At 40.6% G+C, this 21,793-nt stretch overlaps 1 protein-coding gene across 1 annotated transcript in view; it reads left to right on the forward strand.

The window, feature by feature from the left end:
- The window catches only part of KCNU1 (potassium calcium-activated channel subfamily U member 1), a 136,404-nt gene that overhangs the window by 36,951 nt on the left and 77,660 nt on the right, over positions 1-21,793 (forward strand). The window contains exons 11-18 of the mRNA XM_043893676.1: positions 3,696-3,801; positions 5,073-5,155; positions 6,256-6,325; positions 7,566-7,718; positions 15,446-15,558; positions 15,945-16,013; positions 19,557-19,646; positions 19,798-19,892. Coding sequence (XP_043749611.1) covers positions 3,696-3,801; positions 5,073-5,155; positions 6,256-6,325; positions 7,566-7,718; positions 15,446-15,558; positions 15,945-16,013; positions 19,557-19,646; positions 19,798-19,892 — 779 coding nt within the window. The remainder of the gene's footprint in view (positions 1-3,695; positions 3,802-5,072; positions 5,156-6,255; positions 6,326-7,565; positions 7,719-15,445; positions 15,559-15,944; positions 16,014-19,556; positions 19,647-19,797; positions 19,893-21,793) is intronic.

Consider the following 21,793-nt stretch of genomic DNA (forward strand, 5'->3'; position numbering starts at 1 on the left):
GCCAGATAATAAAAGTGTTATATAGTCTATTGTAAGGATTTGGCTTTAAGGAAGTTGCCTTTTCTCCAAGTCAGCTCTGAATTCTTGGTGATTTTGAGCAGAGGGATGACATGATCAGTTGTAGTTTTCTTTTTCAGTGTTGAGAAATTGGAACTGAATTTATCATAATTCTTACAGCAACCTTAGTAACTGACTTATACATAAGCACATTTTGGTTATTTATTTTTCTGATTAGTTTGTTTTAATAATGTTCTAAGCCCCAGTACATGAACTCACCAGGCTTCCTAGGTGCCGCTAGAGGTAAAGAACCCCCTGCCAACGCAGGAGACACAAGAGATGTGGGTTTGATCATGGGTTGGGAAGATCCCATGGAGCAGGGCATGGCAACCCACTCCAGTGTTCTTGCCTGGAGAATTCCCATGAATAGAGGAGCCTGGCAGGCTACAGTCCATGGGGTCGCAAAGAGTTGACCCAACTGCAGTGACTTAGCCAAGCACAGCATGTATGAAGTCACCATCAAGACAAAATGTAAGACACCATCTATATCCAACTATATGGTCTTTCCCACATTTCATCCTGCTCTGTTTTTTGTCCATCATCATTTTCATTCTTTATCTCTCCTGCAGTTTTATTACATTTATATATACTCTTTAAAATGTTTAAATATATTTACCTATGCAGAAGGAGGATCTTACCAATGGAATATTGTAGTACTTAGACTCTCCTTATTTTATATTTCTAAGATACACTCGTATTTCTGAGTGTTGCTATAGTTAATTGGTGTTTGGAGAAGGGAATGGCTTCTCACTCCAGTATTCTTGCCTGGAGAATTCCGTGGACAGAGAAGCCTGGAGGGCTATAGTCCATAGGGTTGCAAAAAGTCAGACACCACTGAGCAACTAACACTTTCACTTTTTTTCCATTGTTGTATGATTTCATTGACAGAGTAAACTTTATTTATCGACTCTTGGTGTGATTTGAATTGTTTCTAGATTTTTCTGTTGCAAGTAGTTTTGTTATTAACGTGGCCTGTATATGGCTCTTGGTGGGCCTGTGCAAGAGTGTCTATGTGTGTGTGAGGAGGAGCGGTCGTGGTTTAATGGTATAAAAAAAATGTGAACGTTCATTTTAGGAGATAACAGCATGTTTTGACAAGTGTGTACACCATTTTTGAAGCTTATTAGCAATGGGTAAGGGACTTTGTGTATCTAAACATCTGTCCTTTTTTCTAACAGTTGACATGGTCATACTTTTTCATCTTTACAATGCAGTCAGTATAAAATGGAATCTCACTGTGGTTTTGATTTACATGCCCCATATCACAAAGGGCGTAGTTTCTCTTCATGTTCATTACCCATACGTGTTTCATCTTTCTATGAAATGTCTATTCATGCATTTTGCCCATTTCCCTACTGGATTGTTGGTAGGGTTTTTCTTAATTTCTAGGAGAGCTTAAAATATTCTGACACTAATTCTTCATCAGTGATGTGAACTGTAGCTATAGTCTTCCAGTTTGTAACTTGTATTTTCTCAGAGTATTAGATGTCTTTTGATATTCAAAAGGTTTTAATATTATTGTTCATATTTTCAATATTTTCAACTATATTTAATTAAGAACTTTTTGTTTTTGCTTAGAATTTTTCCCTATCCTGGTATATAAAAGGTTTTCAAAATATTTATTTTTATTTATTTATTTGGCTGTACCAGATCTTAGTTGCAACATTAGGGGTCTCTTTATTTGTGGCATGTGAGCTCTTAGTTGCTGCATATAGGATCTAGTTCCCTGACCAGAGATCAAACCCAGGCCTCCTGCATCAGGAGCTCAGAGTTTTAGCCATTGGAGCACCAGGGAAGTCCCTTTAAATAAGGTATTTAACTGCTTTTCCTATAAAGAATTTTTGATTTTTTTTTTGTTTTAAATTCCTAATTCTACTGGAATTTGGTTTTTGTGTGACATGACACATGAATAAAATTTCATCTTTTTCCATAGACACTGATTTTATCAATGCTAGTTTTTGAATAAATCCTTTTCCCCTCACTGATCTGACTTGCTGCCAGTATGAATAGGTCTCTTCTGTTTTCGTTTTTTTTTTAATCAGTTTATCTGTCACTGCATTAATACTATACTTTTTTAATTACTAAGGTTCATAATTAATCCTTATATATCTTAGGGCAAATTTTTCCTCCTTGCTTATCTTTATTCAATAATTGACGAGCTCTTCTTGGCCCTTTATCTTCCATATAATTTTTATAATCATTTTATCATGAACTATGAAAAACTTCGGAAATTGATGAGAATCTCATTGAACCTTTAACTCAAAATTTACTTCTTTGTGTTACAATGTCTAACTCTGACTATATTATGGTTATCTATTTATGTAGTTCTCGATTAGTGTTTCTTAATAATATTGCAAAATTTCCTAGCTTGCTGATGTTTTTTATATATTATATAATTTTACATATTTATATTGTAATAAATGTATATGACATATATTTTATAGGTAATTGATATTTTCTGATACTATTGGAAGCAGTGTCTTATTAATTGTATTTTCTAGTTGTTTGCTTTTGGTATTATAAAGCAAATTGACTTGTGTATATTAATCTTCCATTCATCCATGTTGTTAAATTAGATCATGTTGTCACTTACGTCTGAAATCTAAAAAAAAGTCATCCTTGCAAACAAAGCAGAGAGATGGTCTGCCAAGGGTTGGGAATTGGGAGAAATAGGGAGAGATTTGGTAAAAGGGTACAGACTTTCAGTTTTAAGATGAATAAAGTCTGAGGATCTAACATAAAACATGGTGACCATAGTTGATAACACTATTGTATAATTGAAATTTGCTAAGAGAGTAGAATTTAAATGTCGTCACCCCCACAAAAGGTAAATGTGTGAGGTGTGATGGATGTGTTAATTGACTCAATGGGAGGAGTCTTTCACAGTATATACATCTATCAAATCATGTCATACACTAAAGTGAAAAAGTGAAAGTCACTCAGTTGTATCTGACTGTTTGCGACCCCATGAACTATACAGTCCATGGAATTCTCCGGGCCAGAATACTGGAGTGGGTAGCCTTTCCCATCTTCAGGGGATCTTCCCAACCCAGGGATCGAACTCAGGTCTCCCACATTACAGGCAGATTCACTAAATGTTTTATAATTTTAATTGTCAATCTTGCCTCAGTCAAAATGAAAAATGTTCTAAAGTTGTTTGCAGAATTTATAAATATCAAACTTGATTATCATTTTCCCCTTTGATCTGTCAATAATTGAAAGAGATGCATTGAGATATTTTATTACAGTGGCAGATTCATCTATTTGTCTCTCCAGTTTTGTTAAAATGTTTACATATTTAGAAACTATTTCATTTAGTTGTTTTAAAATGCTATGTCTTTTTGAATAATTGAAATATTCTCATCTGATCCTGAACTTCCTTATTCTTAGTAATTCCTTCTTTTTTTGGCATTCATTCAATTTGCATTTTTTTACATCACTGTGATTGATGTACCTGAGCTTCAGACTCATTCCTAGATTTAGGTTAATGGGATCAACATCACTTGAGCATGGGGATTAATAATGGTGGATGGATATTTTCCAAGAGTATTAGGGTTTTTATTAAATGCACTAAATAATAGTCTCTAAACCAAAGCCACTCTTCTTTTTCCATCTTTGACATGGCCTCGTTTGTCCAGGGTCCTTCCTTCGTTGGAATTGGAAACCATATTTAAGTGCCACATGGCCTATACAACCTTTGTTTCTGGGTCTGCACTGAAGTGGGAGGATCTGAGGCGAGTTGCGGTAAGATCTAGTTCTTTTCCTCCTTGTCGTTTCCCTAAGCTGCAGCAATTAAGATGATAGCGTGTTGCTCTTCCCAAAGGTATTACTCCAAACTCTTAACTGGGGGAAATATGACTTCTTCAACTTAAAAATACTGATCATAGAGGAAGTGTTAGCAATTGACCTTCAAATCCTTTTTGACAAATACCAAGCTGACCTCACTGTTTATATACCCTTATATTTTAACTTTTTATTTCACTGAAATCTCTATCTACAACAGTTTTATTTTATCATTCTAATAGATCTGGAAAAATTGTGGATAGCAGAAGTGTGTTAGATCTTTCTGTCCAAGTAGGATTCTTACCAGATGACAGATTTCTAGGAGTCTGTCAGCTTTCACCAACCTCTCCTAAACACACTGATAAGCCCTCTGATTGAAAGGGCATGAATGAAGATAGCAGAGATCACATTTAAGCTGAGACTAAGACAGATACACACCCTCTAGACATCTTTCATTTTAGATCAAGGCCAGCATCCTTTCATGTTTTAGGTTTCAAAGAATCACATATACCAAAAGCTTCAGTTTTTAAAGCAGAGATCTATAGAGTCAACACAAAGAAGTGAAGCAAAAACTGACACAGGCAAAATAATCTTTCTCATCCCTGCAACTTGGGATAAGAACCTCTTCAGTAATTTTTTTTTTTTTTTTTTTTGCTAACCTGAAAGGCAATTGCTTAAAAGGTCTTATTGCTCATGCAATTGCTTAAAAGGTCTTATCGCTCACCACTGCTCATAAATTGATGTTTTTGGATGATAGGAAAAATATCACTATGCACTATTCCCATTTTAAAGCAATCTGCATCTGTTTCAGGGACCCCGATCCATCTAAGGTGCCTCTCTCAGATATCCTTATCACCAGTCCTTCTCGAGTGTGCTCTCTTTCTTATTGGAATTCTATGACAAAACCATGGGCTGCCTAGGTGGCTCAGTGAGGAAGAATCTACCTGTTATGCAGGAGATGTGTGGTACGCAGGTTCAGTTCCTGGTTCAGGAAGATCCCTGGAGTAGGGGTCTTCTACTCCGGGGCCACCTATTCCACTATTCTGGCCTGGGAAGCTCCAAGGACAGAGGAGCCTTGCAGACTACCATCCATGGGGTTACAAAGAGTCAAGACACGACTGGGTGACTAAGCATGTTCCAGGAGACAGAACCCTAAGAAAACCCCAAATGGGAACAGGCAAGCATTGCCCATACAATTAACTAGGTGACTGCTGTTTCATCTTGAAGAATAGGTGGACTCTGCAGAAGCGTGCCTGATCATAGCCAACCCTCTGTGCAGTGATTCACATGCTGAAGACTCTTCAAACATTATGAGGTAAGAAGCTGGCGCTGTGTCTTATATGTTCAGATCCTGGTCTTCATTTTCTCTCCTTTAAAATAAAGCCCAGTACATAGGACTAAACAGGTGTCATCTATCATAGCACAGAGGATTCATCATATTCCAGGTTTCTACCTTATTTTTTGCCCCCAGAGACAGCAGATATATGAAAAAAGGAAGTCAAAATAGAGTTTCCTGTATGTTGATGTGCTTTTCCACTTACTTTCCTGGAGTTCTATATGAATAACAGCTGTGTAAATTTAAAAAGCAAACATACAGATAACCGATAAACTGTTCAGATAGCGCCTTTCTCACTAACGTCACCTCAAAAATAAAGACAGCATGTATGATTTGTGAACCTTATTTGGAGACTTTATTTACTGGGGTTTTTGCCAGGAGTCTTAGTGAAAGGTTGTGTGTGGTTCAGTATGGTGCACTTTTGACTCTTGGCCATATTTTCAGGATGGCTATGGATAGTGTTACCATCCTGAACTGAACTATCCGTGAGCAGGGGCTTAATGTGTGGTAAGATATTTAAATGATCATTGTGATGGCGATGCCATTGTACCTAACCCACATAACCTGTTGGCCCTCAGAGCAAAATAAATGTATATAGCTGAAGGTGACTCTACAAAAAGCGAGGAAAGGCTGAGAAACTTGCGCTATGCAGTAAATATGAGAAGGATCTTAGTTTTTTATTTTGTAAAAGTTGTTTTGAGGAAGTTGTGTTAGACAGTCTATGAGCTATTTCAACGATAGACAGCAATTCGGTCCCTATTTTATTTTATTTTATTTTTTTGAAATTAATGTGTTTGAGTTTGAAAGCTACAGTGTATGAAAATTCCTCCGTAAGAATTGGTCCCAGATGACCACAGTCTCTTAATACCAAGAGCTGACCTTACCATAGATATAATTTGCTAAGTCACTAAAATCATAGTATTCTTCCACGTGTGTGCTATTAAAGATCATAACAAAGAACTTTGTAATACATACATTTCCTGTACTTAGGCACACATCAGTTTACCTTTGTATTGAATTATATTACAAAGATGTTAGACATGGCACATCACTAATGAGAATATTTGTTATTTATCTAGGGTGCTCTCTATCAAGAACTATTACCCTAACACCAGGGTCATCATACAGATACTTCAGTCCCATAACAAGGTACTGCAAAATCATAGCCTGTTCAGTCTCCTCCTGTGTGGGTCTACGGACCTAGATGAACCTTAGCTCCTCCAAGTAATGTATGAACTTACTACTTTCTAGTGGGTCTACACACAAAAGGTTTTTGCCAGTAGTAGGTGAAATTGGGAGTCTCATTAAGATTATTAATCACATAAAAATGTCAATGTGGCAAGAGTTATGTTTATATTCTTTAAAAGCGACCTGATGGTCTGGAATCCGGTCATCCTGAATTTAGATGCTGACTCAGATCCTTCCGTTCGGGTCTCTGACAGGTCTTGACACAGCCTTAAATACTGAGCGCCACTAAAATAAGTAGGCAGGTTGGACAATGACAAAGGTTTGAGAGACAACCAAGGCCTGAGGCAAGGTTGAACAATGAGATTCATCTACCGCACAAGTCCACTCATTCAAAACTGGGAGAGATGGCTATTTTATCTAATGCATAGAAGGCAACACAGAGAGTCAAATAAAAGGAAGAAACAGAGGAATATGTTTTAAAGAAAAGAACAAGATTAAACCTCAGGGGGAAAAAAAGCTAGTGAAAAGGAGAAATAAAGACACACACAAGACTGAAAATGAGGGGATGGAAAAATATATCACGTACCAATGGAAAGCAAAATCTGAAGAAGCTATACCTGTATCAGCCAAGATAGACTTTAAAACAAAGACTTTAATCAGATTAAAAGAAGAGCATTGCATATGATAAAGGGGTCAATCCAGCAAGAAGATATAACATTTGTAAATATTTATGACACCAACATCAGTTCAGTTCAGTTCAGTCGCTCAGTCGTGTCCGACTCTTTGCAACCCCATGAATCACAGGAGGACCTAAATTTATGAAGCGAGTGTGAAAAAATCTAAAGGGAGAAGTAGACAGCAGTACTTTGTTTTGTTGAAGTACAGTTGATGTAAAATGTCATATTGGTTTCAGGTGTACAATATTCAGTATTTGTATATGTTGTGAAATGATGTAGTGATTCAGTTTTTTTTATAGATTACACTCCGTTTAAAGTTATTTCAGAATAATGGCTATATTTCACTCTGCTATACTGCATATCCTTGTTGCTTATCTACTTTATACATAGCAGTTGGTGTTAAGAGAATTCCCTGCCCCTATCTTGTCATTCCCTCTCTTTACCCACTGAGAGCCCACTAGCTTGTTACTAGCTTGTTTTCCGTGTCCACGATACTGTTTCTCTTACTTTCTACCCTGAAATAGGCCTTTCTGCCAAAGATCCCCAGCTGGAACTGGAACACTGGCGACAACATCATCTGCTTTGCTGAACTAAAGCTTGGATTCATCGCCCAGGGCTGCTTGGTGCCAGGCTTGTGCACCTTCCTGACGTCTCTATTTGTTGAGCAAAATAAGAAGGTAACCTTGTAAACTGATGTTGAATCTTGGCTCTGTCCCCATGTCCTCCTAAATTTAAGATCAGATATAGAAAATAAAAATTGAGGAAAGCAAGAAGGCCCTGAGAAATGAGATTTGGCTTCTACTTAAGCTGAGAAGGGATTGAGAGATGTGGATTGAAGTCCCAGGCACCACACTGACCTTAAAGAAGTTGTTTATCTGATTCTTTCCCAAGAATTATTATTGTCGTTTAGTCACTATGTCATGTCTGACTCTTTTTTTCCCACCCCAGGGACTGTAGCCCACCAGGCTCCTCTGGCCATGGGATTGTCCAGACAAGAATCCTGGAGTGGGTTGCCATTTCCTTCCCCAGGGGATCTTCCTGACCCAGGGATCGAACCTGCGTCTCCTGCATTGACAGATGAATTCTTTGCTGCTGAGCCACTGGGGAAACCCTTGCCTAAAAATATTTACTCGCAAAATAGAACCATAACTCTGCTCCCTCCTTGCACTCCATGATGTTATGAATCTAAATGTATTCATAAATGTAGAAGCACTTTGAGTTACTAAAGATGAAAATATAAAATAAAAACTTATTAGTGGAGATTTCACATATTAACATATAAGTTAAATACAAACTAATGGACAATAAGAAATAATTATTTTCATCAGAGAAACAGTTATACAAATAATCATTAACATTTAATTTTACAGATTATTTTGGGGTGTTCTATGCAGCAATAATGTTGAATGCCTACTGTGTGTCATACATTTAAAATACATGATGTTTCAGTCACAGAAAACTAAACAAACTGACCACATGGACCACAGCCTTGTCTAACTCAATGAAACTATGAGCCATGCCCTGTAGGGCCACCCATGATGGGCGGGTCATGGTGGAGAGTCTGACAAAACGTGGTCCGCTGGAGAAGGGAATGGCAAACCACTTCAGTATTCTTGCCTTGAGAACCCCATGAACAGTATGAAAAGGCAAAAAGATTGACCCTGAAAGATAAACTTCCCAGGCTGGCTGGTGTCCAATATGCTACTGGAGGAGACTGGAGAAATAACTCCAGAGAGAATGAAGAAATGGAGCCAAAGTGAAAACAGTGCCCAGTTGTGGATGTGACTGGTGATGGAAGTAAAGTCCGATGCTGTGAAGAGCAATACTGCATAGGAACCTGAATGTTAAGTCCATGAATCAAGGTAAATTGGAAGTGGTCAAACAGGAGATGGCAAGTGTAAATATCAACATTTTAGGAATCAGTGAACTAAAATGGACTGGAATGCGCAAATTTAATTCAGATTACCATAAGGTGTACTACTGTGGGCAAGAATCCCTTAGAAGAAATGGAGTAGCCCTCATAATCAACAAAAGACTCCAAAATGCGGTCTCAAAAGTGACAGAATGATCTCTGTTCATTTCCAAAGCAAACCATTCAGTATCACAGTAATCCAACTCTATGCCCCAACCACTAATGTTGAAGAATCTGAAGTTGAACGGTTCTATGAAGACCTAAAAGACCTTCTAGAACTAAAACCCTAAAAAGATGCCCTTTTCATCATAGGGGACTGGAATGCAAAAGTAGGAAGTCAAGAGACACCTGAAGTAATAGGCAAGTTTGGCCTTGGAGTACAAAATGAAGCAGGGCAAAGGCTAACAGAGTTTTGTCAAGAGAATGCCCTGGTCATAGCAAACACCCTCTTCCAACAACACAAGAGACTCTAATCATGGACATCTCCAGATAGTCAATACCAAAATCAGATTGATTATATCCTTTGCAGCCAAAGATGGAGAAGACCTATACAGTCAGCAAAAACAAGACCAGGAGCTGACTGTGGCTCAGATCATAAACTCCTTATTGCAAAATTCAGACTGAAATTGAAGGAACTAGGGGAAACCACTAGACCATGCAGGTATGACCTAAATCAAATCCCTTATGACTATACAGTGGAAGTGACAAATAGACTCAATGGACTAGAGCTGATAGACAGAGTGCCTGAAAAACAGTGGACAGAGGTTCGTGACATTGTATAGGAGGCAGTGATCAAAGCCATCTCCAAGAAAAAGAAATGCAAAACGGCAAAATGGTTGTCTGAGGAGACCTTACAAACACCTGAGAACAGAAGAGAAGGGAAAGGCAAAGGAGAAAAGGAAAGATGTTCCCATCTGAATGCAGAGTCCAAAGAATAGCAAGGAGAGATAAGAAAGCCTTCCTCAGCGATCAGTGAAAAGAAATAGAGGAAAACAGTAGAATGGGAAAGACTAGAGATCTCTTCAAGAAAATTAGAGATATCAAGGGAACATTTCATGCAAAGATGGACACAATAAAGGACAGAAAAAGTATAGGTCTCACAGAAGGATAAGATATTAAGAAGAGGTGGCAAAAATACACAAAAAACTATACAAAAAAGATCTTTATGACCCAGATAAACACGATGGTGTGGCCACTCACCTAGAGCCAGACATCCTGGAATGTGAAGTCAAGCAGACCTTAGGAAACATCACAATGAACAAAGCTAGTGAAGGTGATAGAATTCCTGCTGAGCTATTTCAAATCCTAAAAGATGATGCTGTGAAAGTGCTGCACTCAATATGCCAGCAAATTTGGAAAAGCTGAGCAGTGGCCACAGGACTGGAAAAGGTCAATTTTCATTCCAATGCCAAAGAATGTTCAAACTACCACACAATTGCACTCATCTCACATGCTAGCAAAGTAATGCTCAAAATTCTCCAAGCTAGGCTTTAATAGTATGTGAACCAAGAACTTCCAGATGTTCCAGCTGGATTTATAAAAGACAGAGGAACCAGAGATTAAATTGCCAACATCCACTGGATCATCAGAAAAGCAAGAGAGTTCCAGAAAAACATCTACTTCTACTTTATTGACTACGCCAAAGCCTTTGACTGTGTGGATCACAACAAATTGTGGAAAATTCTGAAAGAGTTGGGAATACCAGACCACTTGACCTGCCTCCTGAGAAATCTGTATGCAGGTCAAGAAGCAACAATTAGAACCAGACATGGAACAACAGACTTGTTTCAAATTGGGAAAGAGTACATCAATGCTCTGTATTGTCCCCTGCTTATTTAACTTATGTGCAGAGTACACTATGCGAAATGCCAGATTGGATGAAGCACAAGCTGGAATCAAGATTGCTGGGAGAAATATCAATAACCTCAGATATGTATATGCCACCACCCTTATGGCACAAAGTGAAGAGGAACTAAAGAGCCTCTTGAGGGGGTGAAAGAGAAGACTTAAAAACTGCCTTAGAACTCTCCATTCAGAAAATGAAGATCATGACATCTGGTCCCATCACTTCATGGCAAATAGATGGGGAAACAGTGGAAACAGTGACAGACTTTCTTTTCTTGGGCTCCAAAATGCCTGCAGATGATGACTGCAGCCATGAAATTAAAAGATGCTTGCTCCTTGGAAGAAAGATATGACCAACCTACACAGCATATTAAAAAGCAGAGACATTACTTTGCCCATCAAAGGTCCATCTAGTCAAGGCTATGATTTTTCCAGTAGCCATATATGGATGTGAGATTTGGATTATAAAGAAAGCTGAGCACAGAAGAATTGATGCTTTTGAACTGTGGTGTTGGAGAAGACTCTTGAGAGCCCCTTGAACTGCAAGGAGATCCAGTCAATCCTAAAGGAAAACAATCCTGAATGTTCATTGGAAGGACTGATGATGAAGCTGAAGCCTTAATACTTTGGCCACCTGATGCAAAGAACTGACTCATTGGAAAAGACATGATTCTGGGAAAGATTGAAGGCAGGAGGAGAAGGGTACGACAGAGGATGAGATGGTTGGACGGCATCACCAACTCAATGGACACGAGTTTGAGCTCTGGGAGTTGGTGATGGACAGGGAGCCCTGGCGTGCTGCAGTCCAGTGAGTCTCAAAGAGTTGGAAAGGACTAAGTGACTGAACTGAACTGATGTTTCTCTCAGTATTTCAAGGGAATATCCCAGTTGTGGAAGCTAACTAGTTGACTGTATAAGAAGTTGATGAGTAGCAGACAGAGAATTGTCTGACTTGCAGTCTTACTCCTGTGCCCTCTGCCTCTGGCTGTTGAATACCTACTCCTAGTCTCCCACATCAGGTCTTTTGATACCTTTGCTTGAGACAAATTAAATGGCTCAATGGACTACCGGGATGAAATATGATAGCACATACCATGGCCTTCCAAATGCCATCCCCATGAAACGCTCCAGGAAAGATACTCTTAATGCTCAGCTGGGTCTGGAAAACTCAAAGTTTCTCCAGAGAGTGACCTTTCTCTCCATCTAATTATGCATCCACATTTGACTCTTCTTATGCTCAATTTTCTTTATGACTTCTCTTTGCACTTTATTTCCTTTTTTCAAATAAATGTAAAAAAAAATTGGCATTCCTTTTCTGGTCCCTTCTCCAGTACTGTAAATAAAAAGCAAAGGAAGTGAAAGATTCAAAAGATGCTCTGACCAGCAAAATGCTCACCGGAAACCACAGAATTCCTTCTGTGAATATAAGGAGATGAGGCTTCCCAGATGGCACTAGTGGTAAAGAACCCGCCTGCCAATGCAGGAGACATGAGATGCAGCTTTGATCCCCGCATGAGACGATCCCCTGGAGGAGGGCATGGCACCCCACCCCAGTGCTCTTGCCTGGAGAATCCCATTGACAGAGGAGCCTGGAGGGCTACAGTCCGTAAGGTCGCAAAGAGTCCGACACGACTGAACGACTTAACACATAACACACACATACACGGAGAAGTAGAACTGGCCATCAGGCGGTCAGAATGAGCCTTGGTGATGCTACAGTGAGCAAACTTTACCCTTCACTTAGTGGTCACTGTGTGTGACCCGGGAAGTGGCTGGGGAGGACATTGTCTTTGCCTGTGAGTTGAGTTATAAGCTTAGAAAAGCGAGAGTTAACTGTAATATCTGTTGCGGTGACTGTGATTTTACTCTCCGTGTCTGGAGAAAATAGAGTGAGAACTCTACATGAAGACTTTGTCTCCTTCATGGAAACACAGAAGGTCCAGATGTACAACCTGCTCTGTTGTGGCTTTGTTTTCTGTCTTTGTTTGTTGTTGGTTTTTCTTACTGTCTGTTTATCTAAGTTGGAACCTCCTCAGTGATGATGGTCGCCTGTCAATATTCATACAGTGGCTTCTGGAAGATAGGAATTATGGGAGACTTGGGGTCATGATCGTTGGTTGATCAGGGGGTTGAAGTCTGAAACCCCCTTTCAGGAATTCTAAACTGGTCAGAGTCAGGGCAAAATTTTCTCATGTTGTACTCTGCTCTGGTACTTTAAATTCTGAAATTAATTAAATTAATTAACTAAAATTAATTTAATTAATTAAACCTATTAACTTAGATTTAATGGTCAGGATGCCACTGTCTTATGGCCCACTTTGCTCGGATGAGGCATTTAAACTTTCTCTGACAGTTTCTGCATCTGTAAAATAAGACTTGCTAATCTACTCATAGGCTTCCCAGGTGGCGCTAGTGGTGAAGAATCCATCTGCAATGCAGGAGACAGAAGAGACATGTGTTCCATCCCTGGGTTGGGAAGATCACGGGGAGAAGGGAATGGCAACCCACTCCAGTATTTTTGCCTGGAGAATCCCATGGACAGAGGAGCCTGGCAGGCTGCAGTCCATGGGGCTGCAAAGACTTGGGCAGGACTGAAGCCACTTAGCCTGCGATCTACTTGTGACCTGATTTTTCCCAGGTATTCAGTTAATATTTGTAAAACTTCTGAGCAGTCAGATTAGAAAGCCTTGGGTCAGTGCCACATATTCTGACTCTACTGATCTATTTTGATCATATGGTGAGAAATTGTAGTCTGAGTAGCATTTCTGGTTGGTTCTAGGCACAGAGCATTGCCTTAAACTTAAATTTGGATTAGATTTAATCCAACTGATTTACTTAAACTCCCTGAGTCTACTATCCAAATCCCAAATCTATCTTGTCTTCCTGTTTCTTTTTCTGATTAAAAAAAAAAATGACTCAAGAAACCTTCATGTCTATGGTTATTTTTTGGGCCATGTGCTCAGTGGTGTCCAACTCTTTGTGACCTCGTGGACTGTAGCCCACCAGCCTCCTCTGTCCATGGGATTTTCTAGGCAAGAATACTGGAGTGGGTTGCCCTTTCTTCCTCCAGGAAATATTCCTGACCCAGGGATCAAACCCGCGTCTCATGTCTCCTGCATTGCAGGCAGATTCTGTACCTGCCAAGCCATCAGGGTTTTACTTTCTTGCAAAAACTGGAACCTTTGGGTTGGCAGTACTAAGCCAGGTTCTGTAGTCAATGAGGACTTAAAGCGTGGCCTGACCTGCCCAAAGAGGTGAGCCTTCCTCACTAAAGGATTTTAAGAAAGTGGGAGGGGACTTCCTGGTGGTCCAGTGGTTAAGAATCCATCTTCCAATGCAGGGGATGCAGGTTCAGTCCCTGGTCAGGGAACTAAGACCTCCCACGTTGTGCCTGTGGACTAAAACTAGAGACCCTCATGCACCCACTAGAGAGAGCTCATCCACCACAGTGAAGACCCAGTGAAGCCAATCATAACAGTAATTAAAAGAAAATGGGAAAATGCAGGAGAGCCTGCAGCTTGGGACTCGGATGAGGTAGGCTGGAAAGAAGTGGTCCTTTTTAGCAGGGCAGGATTTTTTTATTCATCTGTTTCTTTTTGTTTTTTTCTTCCTAAACCACAAGATGGCCACCTGAGGCATGTTTCTGGGCTGGCCTTAACTCTCCAGCACCAAGGTGTTTCACAGTTCCTAGAAATTCCAGGCTTCATCGGAGATTCTGGGCTTTAAGGAGCCTGTCCTGCTCAGAGCAGTGTGGTGTTGATTCTCATGGCTGCAGGGGAAGGAAGAAGAGGACGATGCAAATAGAGAAAAACAGAATCCCAGGGGTCTTGCACAAATGAGACAGCATTTAGCTTTTTCTGAGAGACAGAGAAATCCTTCCATCACATCCCCCTTTGTCTAGAAACCTGCTGCTGTCCTTGATTTTTACGTTGTCATGTCCAAGCATTGGGATGGCTTTTTGAGTTTATTTGAACCAAGAAGGGTTCTGATCCTGAGCAAATGTCATCAATATTTTTATCCTTGTGGCACATGATTAGTCAGTGAGTGGGAAACTAATATATATTTTTTTTTAAATATATCTTAAACAGTCATGTCTAAGAGGAGATAAGTTAGATTCCACATTCCACTTCCCATCTTATTGTTCCTGACTCAAAGACCAGTCTACCTGCTGAAATAACTGGAAGAAGAATTCATTTCTAGCAGGAGGCATGATTAAATCATGATGCTTTCTGTTCGTTCTGGGAATCATTGAGATGTATGATGGAGTTTTAGTTCTTCCTTGAAAATTTGTCCAGTTAATCATGACAAAACTCCTTTCTTTTCATTAAAAAAAATTTTTTTTATATGGACCATTTAAAAATCTTTACTGAGTTTGTTACACTGTGGCTCCTGTTGTTTATGTGTTGGTTTTTTTGGCCACAAGTCAGGTGGGATCCTAGCTCCCTGACCCAGGATCAAACCCGCACCTCCTGCATTGGAAGGAGAAGTCTGAACTCCTGGACCACCTGGGAAGTCCTGACAAATCTCCTTCCCGGGACCTGAATGCCAGCGGGTACTGGTTTGGTACTGGGCAGAACACGCAGCTTGAACCAGCAGGCCCTGAACTCCACATCACCCTGCCTCCCGTGGCGTGGCTGTGTGTTCCAGATCTGTCCTCACGAGCCCTGGCAGAAGCTTTTCTGCAAAGGCCTGAAGAACAAAATCCTGACGCAACGTCTCTCCAATGACTTTGCTGGGATGAGCTTTCCTGACGCTTGCCAGTAAGTGCAGGGAGAACCTCTCCTCGCCTTCCTGCATGCACTCTCCCCAGAGCGCGGAGGGCTCACTGTAGGTTTGGTGGCAGGCCCCGAAGGCCTAAGGACGAGCAAGTCGGAGCGCCTGCCGCCTGGGCGGGGGGTTACAGTCCGTGCGGGACAGGTTCATGCTGTCCCCGTTAACTCCCTGGCTGTGAGTTACTCCAAGGCCGACTCACTCTCCACCAGTGTCCAAATGTTCAGAGAACGCTTCCCGTTTGAGAGGCCCTCCCCCCGCCGAGGGGGCGGTGTCCTCCCAGCACGGAGCCCAGCCCAGCATCCGGCCTTCGTGTTACTGTGAGCCGGTGCCCTGCTGTCCTGCCTCACCGCCCCCCTCCTCCTCTCCTCTCCAGGCTCTGCTTCACAAAGATGCGCCTCATGCTGATCGCCATCGAGTACAAGTCCACCTGTCACCATTACTGGTATCAGTGAGGCTTCGGATCTCTTCAGATTCTTTGAGGACACTCTTTACAGATTATGATTTCGGCAGAGACACAGCCGTAACTAAACTTGTGGCCCTGTGGTGAGAGCTGGCCTCTCAGGCACCCAGGCAGCTGTGGTGCATTTGATACTCTCTATGAACACTGGGGTTCCAAAGGTTACCCTAGTGGGTGGGCAAAGGCTTTGCCTCTGTTGCGGTGGTCTTGCTCCAGTGTCCTTCACGATCAGGAGAGAGAGAGGACAGGATCACTTTCTCAGATCTGTTCCTCTTAATATATTCCCAGATCTTGTAAGGCTTGACCGTAGATCATACCATGAAATAGAATTATTTGTGATCAAGGTGTTCCCACAAGCCTTAGAAAGCCTTAGAAACTAATCTGAAAAATATGAAAAAAAAAAAAAAAAATGGGGATTTGACTGACCTACAGGGCAAAGTATTCTGTTGATCAGGTAGATGAAAGAAAGAGGTACCCTTATTAGACCATAAGCATTTCCTGAAAATGAGTATAGGATAATATAAGAAGTATGAGAAGTGATCATACAATAAAAAAAGAAAATCCAGAATCAGCCACAATGATATAGAGATAAAAGATGCTGGAAAACAAGAAAAAGCAGGGCTTACATGGAATGGGAAACAAGAAACACAGTGGCTTGTGTGTAGTTTGTTTTTTTTTTTTTTTTTTTAGTGGAAAACTTCCTTTAATTCTGAATTAAATTGGAATCAATGGACTAGGTTCAGAACCTGATTCTGATTTGCCAGGTCAGTGGCCTTGGAGAAGTGTCCATCACCTGTAAAATGAGGAAGTCACATGAATGAATTCCTAGGATCACTTCCAGCTCTAAGACTGACATTACCAGGAACCTAGAATCATAGGAAACTCTTAAAAATTCAGTAGTGTTGAATGACATTAGTATAAGTATCTGAAAAGTTAGAAAGAAGGAATAATGTGTCAGGTAGAGAGAGTGTAGAAGGTGTCTGAACAAACGAACTCAGTGGGGTATGTCACAAAGCAAGTCCTTAAGGAGAGTGGAGACTGGGATCCTCTGGCCACTCCATTTTATTTAACAATTCCACCATGCTCACGAAAATTTCAAAATCTAAACCCATGCCCAAGTTCCCTTTCTGCTGGAAATAGATGCAAGTGAAGAGGTTGGTGTCTTACTTCACAGGCTGGGCAGTTTGAGTTTCAGAACAGCCCGAAGCTTGATCAGGGTTTTAACTCTGATCGGGTTTGAACATCTTTGTCCTTCAACGACTGGGATTATACATCAGAATTATTTGCAAAGTTTTAGAGACAGAGATTTCAAAACCCCACTTGTGAAAGACAGACATAGAATTCAAAAATACCACTTATAAAACCCAAATCTGTGAATTGGTTTTGAATCTCCATGATATAGTCGTTTTTGTTCACTGGCAGTCAGAAACGACTGCTCTTGATATCAAATGCTCTTGATACCATTTCCACATTTAACATCCTAGATTCCTATCAGCTTTATTGGGGTGACTGTTAGGACACTGTGGACTGGAAACAGGAGTGAGCATCTAAGTTCCATGTATATTCAAAAAGTTCTGGTGCTGTTTACTTCCTAGCAGACATCTACCCCCAATGAGAGAGACACCTGCTCCAACATAGATTTAACTCTGGCTTCTCACCAAAGAGTTTGAGTTGCATCAAAAGAATAAAATCCTGATTTGGCAAAGATATTGGTAATAGCAGTCTTACATGATTGCTGGTTCCTGACCAACACTGCTATAAGCACTTCACTTACATGAACTCCCGAATCTTCACAACAACGCTGTAAGAAGGGTACAATTATTTGCTCCATTTTATGGAGGAGGAGCTAAGAAAAGGTCAATAGTTTTCCCAAGCTCACACCACACCCAAGGGGCAAACGAGAATCTGAACTCAGTCTGGGCACTTAGGTGATCGGAGCTCTTCTGATCATCTAGCTGTGCTAAATCCACCACAGTCATTATCCAGAATGAAAACAGGGAAACTCAATGCTGGGCTTTAGGCAGGTATATTGAAAAACTAGGGGGAAATCTCTCTCTCCTCACTTTTTATTTTCTTTTCTAATTGATACACTTCAGTAGACTCTAGGATGTGCAAAAGCCCTGGGTAATCCTCAGAGTCTGTCTTGGGGAATAATTTATCACCTGGTAAGCAGTAAAGCTGGATGAAACCCCAGTCAGAGAATTTCCTGAGTCTGTTCCAGGGGCCAGCACTTTCTAACAGAGCAGCTGGTCGTGATTCATGAAGACGGGGGCAAGTCTTTGGGAAAAGTTCACCTTTTCTTGCAAATGCAACCAGAGAAGTTATCACGACAGTATCTTCATAACTAAGTATTCAATTTGAGTTCAGAGGACCCTGCCTTTAAAAAAGGAGATATTAAGATACAACTTGAGCATTTGCTTCTTGGGTAGTGAACATCAGCCCATGATATTGGAGTAGGGGAGGCACAAATCCATGCATTTTCCTTTTCAGACTTAAAAGCAATCATTCCATGTATGTGTTAGTCAGTCAGTACTCAGAGAAAGGGCCACATACTGTCTCATATAATAATCTACTGGAACACAGCTATTCAGCATCTTTTACTCTCAGCATAGAACTGAAGAGCTTTTGTTGTGCAAGCTCTTTTATTTTTGTAAGACTCTAACACACTTGCACATTACTTTGGAATATCCTAACCACAGACTAAAGTTTGCCCAAACGAAGACTTGACCTCTTTCCAATGTGAATATGATAGGAAGGAGGAAAGGAGAACTTTGATCACGTACAAAGTGAGGGAAGGCATAGGGTTATAAGACCTCACCATATTGGAGGTCCGAATTAAAGGAAGTAACAGCGGGAGAACCTGACAAACAGGGAGAATTTGAGGAATTCGGATAGTCACAGTGGAGTAGCCCATCAAAAAATATCGTGGTTGAAATTTATAAGACAGTGTTGTCAAGCACCCAAACCATAATAAAACAGAAAAATCAAAATATTCAAGTAGTGTAGAAATAGAAACAGTTCATGTGGTTCCTGCTTTCAAAAATCTTACCATCAAGATAGATGCAAGTGAAGTCAAAGACATGAGTTTAAAAATTGTACTGGCCAATAAAAGGAACTCTTGAATCCAGCTATTAATAGTTAATCTAGAGGGTTAAAAGCCTGAGGATGTACACCACTAGAATGACCGTAAGACTAGCAACTGTGTGGCCTTGGCCTCTTTGGCTTTGGATATCTCAAATTAGCAAAGCTTCCTGCATCTGCATTGCTTTGACTATTTCTGATTCAGGGCTAGTCCAGGGAATGTATGCAGCTCAGGGACTGAGTTTTGACCTGGCTCCCTCTCAGGATTATTTGTCAGCAATGGATCAATTAAATGCAGTCAAATCCACATTTTCTACTGTAAATTTCCAGCAGTAAAAGGAATCGAGTCCTATTAACTCTGCAACTTAGAGAACCCATTGGTGAAAACAGATATTGCACCAGAATTTGGAGGGGGAAATTACTGTTATTTTTATTTTCTGTTTCCAGCGGGCTGATACTAAATCCACCTGCTCAGGTTAAGCTCCGTAAGAACACACTAGGGTTCTTTATCGCTGAATCTGCAAAGGATGTCAAAAGGTAAAAAAAAAAAAAAAAAAAAAATTTATCACTTTACGGGGAGAAAGCCCTAAAGCAAATACAACTTAATGGCAGACGGGCTGAGTCAGCTCCGTGCTGCTTCTGCGTGAAACCTCACGTAAGTCATTCCTGATTTGCTTTCGTTGTCCAGAGCCTTCTTTTACTGTGCCATCTGCCACAGCGATGTGCAGACACCCGAGCTAATTGAAAAATGTGACTGCAAAAGCAAGATTCTACACGCGACAGGCAAGTGCGCTTTCTGTGTCCTCCGCCCAGCTTAGGGGGTGTGGCCAAAGAAAGGGGCGGGGCTGCATCTCTCAAAAGAGGGAATCACTTGAACTTGGCCGAGAAGAGACAGATATTTACCCACTGGGTGTCACAGTCCTGATGATCTGTCCTTTAGAGCTGGAAGAAACCTCACTAGTTCTAGTTCTCTGGTACACCCCCTTCACAGGCTAGACAAATGAGCTCTGGAAGAGATGCAGTAATTTTATCCAAGGCCACACAGCCAGCTGGAGGCACCTCCCAGCTCAGTCCCAGGCATACGGGCAATGAGCCTGTTGCCTTTTCTCCATGTATTTTCCCACCTTCAACCTGAAAGTTCAGCGCTGTAAGGACGACCCCTCATGACCTTTTCTGTTTTTTTTTTTTTTAAATTTTATTAAGTTGTCTTTGACATGCAACACTGCATACGTTTAAGGTGTATGACATGATCTGACTGACTCGTTTATATCACATTATATGATTGCCATTGTAGCATTAGCTAACACCCCTGTCACAGGCCATAGTTATCATTTCTTCTAGCGTTGGGGACAAAACCGTTCCCTGAGGTCTCTGTTCCTTCCAGATTGTCAGGAATGTAAAATTTTCTCCTTCTGACATCATAATGAGGAAATGAAACTTTCTGCCTTTACTCAAATTGAAGTGGATAGCTCACCAGCAAACCCTTACCACTTGATGGTAGGAAAGATTAACCTCGAGAACTCACAATAATTTAATCCCTTCTGGTTGAAATTTTAGTCTCTTTCAGGTACATTAAAGATGGTTTAGGTTCATTCCCAGTGTTTCGGCATTTAAGTTTAATTCAGAATTTGAATTTCCTGTCAGGACTCTTCTCCTCACTAAGCTTCTTCTCTTCTCCTGAGTGGTAGTCTCTCTGAACGCAGGCGTAAACTTGCTTAGCCCCGTGGACAGGGGCATCCCTCCATGAGAGTCCTTACTGGCTCCTGAGTTCTGTATATGTCTGCTTCTGTGGCCTCTGCGTCAGCAATGAGTGACTGTTCCTCCTGGATTTAGGTCACCTTCTCTTGTTTGTTGCTGAGACCCATCATCCCTGCCATAGCTTCTAGACTTTTTTTCCAGATAGAATTTTCTTTTAAAAAATTATCTTTTATTGACGTAGAATTGATTTACAGTGTTGTGTTAGCCTCAGGTGTATAGTGAAGTGATTCAAACACACACACACACATTTTCAGATTATTTTCTCATATAGGCTATTACAGAATATTGAGTATAGTTTCCTGTGCTGTATAGTAGGTCATCATTTTATCTATTTTATATATGGTAGTTTGTGTATGTTACTTTCAAATTCCTAATTTATCTCTCTTCCCCACCTTTCCCCTTTGGTATGTCTGTGACTCTATTTCGGTTTTGCAGGTAAGTTCATTTTTATCACTTTTTTCCCCCAGATTCTACCTATAAGTGATATCATATGATATTTGTCTTTCTTCGTCTGACGGACTTCACTTAGTGTGGTAATCTCTAGGCCCACCCAGGTTGCCGCACATGACATTATTCCATTCTTTTTGATGGCTGAATAATATTCCATTGTATATATTTACCACATCTTCTTTATACATCCTTCTATCAATAGATATTTAGCTTGCTTCCATGACGAGTCTCTTATAAATAGTGCTGCTGTTAAGACTGGAGTGTGGATATCTCTTCAAATTATGGTTTTCTTTGGATATATGCCCAGGAGTGAGACTGGAGGATCCTGCGGTAGCTCTATGTTTCGTTTTTTAAGGAACGTCCATACTGTTCTCCATAGCGGCTGCACCGAGTTACATTCCCACCAGCAGTGTAGGAGGGTTTGATTTTCTCCACACCCACTCCAGCATTTATTATTTGTAGGCTTTTTGATGATG

This window comes from Cervus elaphus, chromosome 32, assembly GCF_910594005.1.
Source record: "Cervus elaphus chromosome 32, mCerEla1.1, whole genome shotgun sequence".
Lineage (NCBI taxonomy): Eukaryota > Metazoa > Chordata > Mammalia > Artiodactyla > Cervidae > Cervus > Cervus elaphus.